Below are 9,199 nucleotides of genomic sequence, written 5' to 3' on the forward strand. Positions count from 1 at the left end.
CATCTACGAAAATATACAAGACCATTAAACTCTTGAAATTTGATGTTTTCTTAATCATTATACTCTTTCTTTTTACAAAGAAACACTTACTGAATGGCAGAGAACTATACTCCATCCATTCTATTTTATCTGAACTCTTTCTTTTTTTTAATCTGTTTAGAAAATAAACTTTTGTTTATTCAAAAACTATTTTACTTTAAACTTCCTATTTATCCTTTTATAGCTATACGAAAAACTATTTTTTCGGTATATATCCGAAATTCCTCACGCGAAAATTTTTGATACATATCTAGAAGGGGGATCACTCCCTATAAAAGATTTCTCTAGAAAAATCATTGCATATTATTTAAGATACATGATTGTAAAAAAAAATTATTTTCTTGCTTAACTAAGCTCAACTAAACAGGTTTAATTATATGAAAAGAAAGTTAAAAGGAGTACATATTATGCAACGGAAATATTATACATCCCACTTTCAAAAAAAATTCTTAAACACTATGCTTAAACTGATTCATATAAAATAAAACCGAGGGAGTACATATTATACAACATAAATGATGTACATAACGTTGGAAAATAACATATTAACATGTCTGTATCAATGTCAAGGAAAATACTACTTTGAGAAATTGTACAAACTTACAAAAGGTAGGAGGATAACAACTATGATTTGTCTTCTTGTAATAAAAAGTAGTGCCTCCCGCATACACACAATAAGTGACCAATTTTCTTTGGGCACGTCCATTAAAAAAATACTAAATGCTATATACAAAAATATTTAGTATGACTAAACTACCCTTAATTAAATATTTAATGTGAATTTTTTTTTTGATTATATAAATGGACACTTATTTTGGACCAAAATAAAAAAGCAAATTGGTCACTTATTGTGGACCGGAAGAAGTAGTAAAAGTGAAACAGGAAAAAGCAAATAAAAGAATATTAAGACAAATCTTACAACGAAAATGAAAAATTCCCCAAACGCTGTAATTTCAATCTTCTCAACTGCTGCCTCGGCAGGAGCATCTCTTGAGTTCAGCAACAACCATAAAATCAGTCAATCTCTAAGACTAACACCATATTCTCCACACACACACCAAAAAAAAACTATTATTGGACTACGTGTAAAAATCATGAACAGAGAAACACCACAGCAAGGAATAAGATCAATACTTAAAGCGTATCGAACGACAATTAATATATCTAAGATAGTATCTAGTATTGACACTCCAACATATATAAATTGACCTTGTCGATAGAAGAGTTACCTACTGCAAATGCATATTCTTCACTAACTAAAATCTCACTTCAATCAATCTCGCATGGAATTCTCTATTGTTTCTGGGAATGTTGATTGTATGTGCACTTGTTTGTGGGAAAGAAGATAAATAAAAGAGAAGTACTTAAGAAAATTAATGGAAAGAAGAGGAGGAGACGTTCTTTTCAATCAATGTCGATGGAATTCCCCATTGTTTTTGGGAATGTTCATTCTACTGTACTCCCTCCGGTCCAAAATAAGTGATTTTTTGGCCTTTTTCTTGTGGTCCAAAATAAGAGATCTTTCCAGATTTCAAAAATGAATTAATTATATTTTTCCTACGTTGTCCGTGGAGTAAATAGTGTTGGAATATGTGTTAGGAGTGTTTATGTGAGATAGTAAAGGTTAATATGGTCAATTCCATTGCTAATTAATGCTAAAAGGTGGATTTCTTAATCTGTGTGAAAACATCCAAAAAATTACTTATTTTGGACCGGAGGGAGTACTTGTTTGTAGGAAAGAAGATAAATAAAGAGCAATAATTAAGAAAATTAATGATAAGAAGAGGAAGAGACGTTTTTTTTTTTTTTTTTTTTTTTTTTTTTTTAGCTTTTTTAGGAAAATGCAAACGGTTATATTGTTTAAGTTTTTATTTAATAGACACTTTATGTTCTTTAATTTTTGTGACTCTTCATTACCTTGATTACCGTTACAGTTCTTTAATGTAGTTACATATATATATATATATATATATATATAATCTATGTGTCGTTGTGTCGTTAGAATGTCAATATGACATATCCAGATATCCTAACTCCTGAGAACGACACATCAAAAGAAAAATAATTTACGACATGGTCAAGTAATTATATATTTTTTCAAACCTCGATAATGAAACATACCTACTCCACAGTTTAGAGATTATCCAATTATCTGTAATATATTATGTATCCTAAACTCGTCACTGGAAAAGGAGCTTTTTGCATCTTGCAACTTATACTTTTGAGCTTGAGTTTTAAGCAACAACCCTACCAAGTGAAAAGGAAAAGAAAAGGATTGACATCAATACTTCAAGTTAACCTTCTCTTACTTGTAATTTTCACATAATACACGCTGTATTTGGAAGAACAATTTACTAATAAAGAAATCATAATTCAGATTGTGAAAACACATTTTAGTGCAACGGGTCCTATTTAGATTTTTCAACAACAGCCCCAATCAAATATTATAACAGCAACAACAACAAATTCAGTGTAATATGAGTTTAGAGAAGATAGTGTGTACACAAATCTTACCCCTAGCTTAAACAAATAAGAAGATTGTTTCCAATAAACCTTTAGCTCAAGGAAAGATTTAAAAAAAAAATAGTAGTAACATGCTTAAAGCAAATTAAAGAAACAACATGCAGTTAGGGGTGTACATAGGTCGGGTTGGTTCGGATTTTTTAATTACCAAACCAAATCAATGGTGTCGGATTTTTAAATCTAGACCAAATCAAACCAACAAATTCGGGGTTTTCAATCTCGGGTTTTTCGATTTTTTTTGGGTTTTCGGATTTTTTCTGATAAAGTCTTCATAGCACAAAATATGTAGTTTGTGCTCCAAATATATCTTTAGTCCTAGTAGGATACCACTATATAATGTATTTTTGAAGAAAATAACACAATAATATGAGATGAGTCATAGCATTGTACTAAAATATTCAATAACAAAGATAATAAAATTGCATAAAGTAAATAAAAGGGAAAAAAGGCCATTATTACCCCTGTACTATTGAAAATAGTATACGTTTGTCCTCCGTTTCACTTTACGTCCAAAACTCACCCTACCGTTAACAAACTTGATGGAATTGCCCTTAATCTAACGGATCTACACCGTAGAAACTGACCCTTTCAATTTTTTTCCATATCAGCTGCCAAGTCACTCGACCCCACCAAATTAAAACCCCCACAGACCCCATTACATCACCCGTCGCCCACCTGTGACCCTTCATCAACCCGCTTCAAAATATTTCCCCCAAATATCTCTTTCACCCACTACCAGTGTTGGCGTCGCCGCAGGAAGAAGCAACGGAGGTACAGCGAAGTAACGCTGGATCGATGGTGCCGGAGATGGATCTGATTGGGAGGTTTTATTATTGGGATCCGCCGGCGGTTGCTGTGAATTAATAACGGCTGGATTTTCTGGTAAATGACTGAGCCTCCATTGATTGATGTGGAAAATGGGTAGCGAAAACTTGTGGGTTTTAAGAGTACTGACCCTAGAATTACTTCCCAGAAGAAAATGGTTGATTTTTGAGATGAAAGAAGAAAACGGTTGATTTTACGATGACGTCGTCGCCGGTGGATGCTGCTTCCATCTTCGCCCGATTTTCAGATGGATTTATTAATAAATACATAACTTATTATAATACATAATCTACATAATCTATCTCTCTTCCATATTCGTGGTGTATGTGTTGGAATATTTTCTTTGGCTTCTAATCCATTTGTACCAATTTGTACAGATAAAAACACAACAAAGACAAACCCATCTCTATTATTCATTCCCTGAATAATTTAATTGAAGTCTATCCATCCAACCAAGTTTTACTTATAAATGTGCATAGGGGTATGAGGAAAATAGGATTGGGGTCGTGTAAGCCCTAATTCTTTGCCAATGGAGAATGTAATGGGGGTCTGTGGGATTTTAATTTGATGAGGTTGAGTGACTTGGCAGCTGACATGAAAAAAATTGAAGGGGTCAACTACCATGGTATAGATTCGTTAGGGTTAGGGGCAATTCCATCAAGTTTGTTACCGGTAGGGTGGGTTTTGGACGTAAAGTGAAACGGAGGACAAACGTGTACTATTTACAATAGTACAAGGGTAATAATGGTATTTTCCCCAAATAAAATTGCTAATTAATAAGCCATAATGAAAATTAACATAATTTAAAAATACTATATAGGTCATGATAAAATAAGTATAGCCAATAAGTACTATCAATTACATAACTAAGCACTAAAGAAAGATAAACTAAGTTATGCATTTTTATTATAAACTAATGTAAAATTAAAAAATAGATATCTAACACTATCGTCGTTCCTATTGTTGAATTGAATTTCTTTTGTTAGCATTAGTATTGATTTGAACTTTGTTTGAGTTTCTACATTTATGGGCATTAAAATTTATTTGCCATTGAAGAATGTTACGTCCATACTTGAAATAATACGTTAAAAGATAAAACTGTAATAAAATTTTAAGAAATATTTATAAAATACATTACAATAAATATTTATATGTATAAAATATTTTTAAAAATTGTATAAATATGCTATCAAGTTGGTTTGGTTCGATTTAATTTTTTTCAGGTAAAATCAAACCAAACCAACTCAATTATGATCGTTTTTTTTCTTTACCAACTCACAATTGATTTATTTTTTTTGATTTGACTCGAATTATCGATTTAGCGCGATTTATTGATTTTCTTGCGTACATCAATACATAAAGTAATAAAAATTTAAAAATAAGAAAGTATATGATTAACACTACTGGCATGGACAAATTAAATACAAAGAGGATTTCTAAGAAAATATAAAACAGTACGCATGTTAATGATTGGCCACGTGTCCATGACTTAACCATTTTTTTTCTTTTTTTATTCTCTTCTCCTTCTTTTTATTAGAGTGGAAGCACATGAACATAGCAGAGCATCCCTTATATTTAGCTTCTACACTTCTTATATTAAAGAAGGAGATCTAACCCAAGAAAATAGCTACTCATTTTCCATTTTTAGCGAGTTGATAATTAACAAATCATTGCTTTTTTCTCTTTCCATAACTGTCTAATTATACATATACTTGACTTCTCGTCCATTTCCCCCTTTTTTGTGTATGAGGATTTCTCTCGTTTTCTCTTTCTTAAGGAAGAAGAACAAGAAGAAGATTATAGTTTGATTTTATTGAATTTCCAAATGTTTAAAACATTTTCTATGTCCTCCCGAATGGGAAGAGACTTGCAAAGATACAATGAAGGTTGTCGTCAAGTTGTTGGGTACGTTTTTCTTTTAATTCTTGTTATTTTTGAAAGTCAAAAAGTTTCAAGTGGGGTTGTAATTTTTATTTTTATTTTCATTTCTTTACCTTTCTTATTTGTGTTTAAGACCAAAAGATAAATGGGGAAGTTTTTGGATACAAGGTTTTTTGTCCTGTTCTTATATATTATTAAGAAATTGATATGATTTCTCTCTCAAATTACATATGGTGCAGATGCATTCCTTATAGATACAGAGAAACCAAGCAGTCATCTTCCAATAATGGAGCCAGAATTGATGATTTAGAATTTCTATTGATTAGCTCACAGAAGAGTCCAAGAGTAATGTTCCCTAAGGTAGATATAAATCCATAACAACTCCATCAAAATTTTCTATGATTTAGCTAATTGGATTATTTGTTTTATCATTCCTCAATTGAGGTAAAGTTGTTGTCATGTGACCAGAAGGTCTCGGGTTCGAGCCGTGAAAACAGCCTCTTGTAGAAATGCAAGTTAAGGTTGCGTACAATAGACCCTTGTGGTCCGGCCCTTCCCGGACCTAGTGCACTGGGCTGCCCTTTTTTTTGATTCCTCGATTGACATTATTGGTTTTGCAATGAATTTACAGGGTGGTTGGGAAATTGATGAGTCATTGAAAGATGCAGCTTTACGAGAGACTTTTGAAGAAGCTGGGGTTCTCGGCGAGGTTGAGGTTCAGGTTTGTATCTGCATCTTAAAGTTATAATTATCCGTGTAAGATTAGAAAACCTTTAGTTTTTGATTAGAAGACAGATAATTTAGTAGTGGAATGAAATGAACCTGATGAAATAGATACAAATGATTCATGTAGTTGATTCCAATTAATAAAAAATGTGACATTAATTGACTAATTTTCTCGTATATACTATTTCTGGGTTAATACAGGACTACTTAGGTACATGGAGTTTCAAGAGCAAAAGCCAAGGCACATTTCATGAGGGGCACATGTTGCCTTTGCTTGTCACTGAGGAATTAGATGATTGGCCTGAGAAAACTGCCCGTCGGCGTTTCTGGGTTTGTAAATTTTGGATCTCTGCTATCTTGCTATTAGTCTTTTGATCTCAATATCTTAGGTTAGATAATGCAAACAGATCCAAAATGTACAACAACAAACCTAGTGTAATCCCATAAGTAGGGTGTGGGAAGGGTAACGTGTACACAAACCTTACCCCTACCCTATAAAGGTAGAGAGGTTGTTTCCGATAGACCCTCGACATACTCTTAACGTATATCTTCACAAATTTTTATAAATTTTGAATACATGTATTTAGTTTGAGGCGCATTGCCCTGATGCTCGATTTGCCTTTGTAAGTAGCATGTTTTGCTACGTGGTAACTCTGCTCACTAAGCTTTAGGCAGAGGTGATTATTTCCGATATGCCTACGTATTGATGGATAGAGTTATACCGTACCTGTGCTGGTGAAAGCTTCGATAAAAGAATGTGTTTTGATGTGGTATTTGATTAAATTTGCAGATGAAATTTAATGAAGCGCGGGAAGTATGTTGGCATCCATGGATGAAGGAAGCGTTAGACGTCTTTGCTTCAAAGCTTGCTAATAGAAATAAAGAAGAGCCTCAGACATCATGCCCCTTCAACGAATTGTCAGATAAAACAATGACAAACATTGATACTACAGTCGCTAACCAAATGTACAATGATGAACCAAGAATGGAAGCTGAAGCTAATCCTTTGACTTGTGAAGAACCAAGCATCAATCCAATCTTCGAAGATGAGCAGATAATTAGTACTGTAGCCGATTCCATGTTCAACGAGACATTGTTCAGTGAAGAACTGGGAATTAGCCATGTAGCTGCACCAATGTTCAATGAAAGTAAAAGAATAAGTATTATCGCTCACAGCTAGCAACGAAAGAAAAATGAGAATCAGCAAGCTTAAGAAGCATTAGTGGCGAATCTGGAATTTAGAAGTTGTGGGTTCTGAGTTAAGGGAGTTGGTTCTGAAATGTATATCATTCTATTTCCACACACACACACACACATAAATATAGTTAGCACTGGTTCTGCCGAATGTGGTGAACTCATCGTTGGATCCGCCTGAGAAACAAAAATGGGCATTGTAACCAAGGATACCTATTCAGTAGAATTCTCAAGGTGCCAGGAACCAAGAATGAAGATAGCATGTGAAAGTATGTGTAAAATGTAAATAGATTAGGAACTTAAGGGTGTACATAGTCTTTCTTTTGTTCCTTGTTGTAAATACTCCCTGACCAATATATTATGAATGTAGAGACTGACATATTATATATGGTTTCCTTGTTGTAAATACTCCCTGACCAATATATTATGAATGTAGAGACTGACATATTATATATGGTTTCCTTGTTGTAAATACTCCCTGACCAATATATTATGAATGTAGAGACTGACATATTATATATGGTTTCCTTGTTGTAAATACTCCCTGACCAATATATTATGAATGTAGAGACTGACATATTATATATGGTTGTACTTTCAATCTCTGTGTCTTCAGTCTGCAAAAGGCAAAACCTCAGAATCCTGTTTGATAGAAATCTTGATGACTTTGGAAGCTCAATGGCATTGATCACACTTACGGCCAGAAGAAAGAAAATACTTAGTGCCCGGGTCCTTGTATTGAGTGATTGAGTGAATGGGCTTTCGGTTTTTGTGACTTTTGTCGGATTTCGAGATGTGGGCTCGTGGGCCGGGTTTGAGCCAATTTCGGATTTTGAGCTATAATCTCTAATTTTTCTTGTGAAATTGATTCCTTTAGCCGTATTGATTGTATTGGCTTAGAGGGCATTCCACACAATAAACAGTGCAATTCGCGCATTACCAGTGCCTTGTTTTGGATGATGTTGAGAGCATTATGCAATTTTATCCACTCTCTCAAGTTGTCAATTCAAGCAATTGAAGTAAGAGGTTAAGTTTGACAGTGCGGTTCTTGTAGAAGTAGAAAAATTTGAGGAAATGAGTTCATTTAGGGGCAGAGAGAGTTAGAGGGTTCTAATGTACAAAATTTGCTGACTTCATTCTTTAATTCATTTTGGTTCATACATTCTTTGATATTTATGAGTACATAAATTAATCTCATTTGTAGTATTCTGGATTCCATTACTCAAATGGCCCTCACCCATTTTAAATTACCTAATAAAGTTATGTTTCTTTTGTTTGTAATAGAGAAGTGACTTAACTATTTCTATAGCACTCAGAAGGTCACTCAACTAGATTTCTCGAACTTTTTATGGGCAAATACCTATTTTAACCTCTAAATTATTAATCTGTATCTTTTCTTAATGCTTTCAAAATATTATGATTCTTTTTTTCTCTTTTCACTCTATATCATGAACTTACAACAACAACGACGACCCTGAAAAATCCCACATGTGCGGTTTGGGGAGGGTAGTGTGTACGCAGACCTTACCTTTACCCCGAGGGGGCAGGGATGTTGTTTCCGATAGACCCTCGGCTCAACAAGACGAAAAGAGACAATATATCAGTACCATAAAAAACCATATAAATAATAACAACATCACAAGAACCAGTAAATAGATGGAAAGCAAACACAATTACGAGTAAATAAGGCCCAACACTATGAAAACGGAAGAGTAGTGTGAACACAACATTGACCACTAACAGTCTAAGACAAAATCCTATCAGACTAGCCTCATACAGGTACGAGTTAGAAATATGCTCAACTACCTCCTAACCTACAACCTTAATGCTCGACCTCCACAGCTTCCTATCGAGGGCCATGTCCTCGGAGATCTGAAGTCTCGCCATATCCCACCTGATCACCTCTCCCCTATACTTCTTAGGTTGCCATCTGCCTCTCCTCGTACCCACCAACGCAAACCGCTCGCATCTCCTAACCGAGGCATCTGTGCTTCTCCTACGTATGTCATGA

The 9,199-nt window shown here is 34.0% G+C and overlaps 1 protein-coding gene across 1 annotated transcript; it reads left to right on the forward strand.

Annotated features, from left to right (window-relative positions):
• LOC109227448 (nudix hydrolase 18, mitochondrial-like) lies at positions 4,947 to 7,774 on the forward strand. Its single transcript, XM_019392620.1, has 5 exons — positions 4,947 to 5,292; positions 5,508 to 5,628; positions 5,900 to 5,989; positions 6,196 to 6,324; positions 6,785 to 7,774. Exons 1-5 carry the CDS (start codon positions 5,213 to 5,215, stop codon positions 7,172 to 7,174), a joined length of 810 nt encoding a protein of 269 aa, XP_019248165.1. The 5' UTR covers positions 4,947 to 5,212; the 3' UTR covers positions 7,175 to 7,774.

The sequence above is a fragment of the Nicotiana attenuata genome, chromosome 6 (assembly GCF_001879085.1).
Source record: "Nicotiana attenuata strain UT chromosome 6, NIATTr2, whole genome shotgun sequence".
Taxonomy (NCBI): Eukaryota; Viridiplantae; Streptophyta; class Magnoliopsida; order Solanales; family Solanaceae; genus Nicotiana; species Nicotiana attenuata.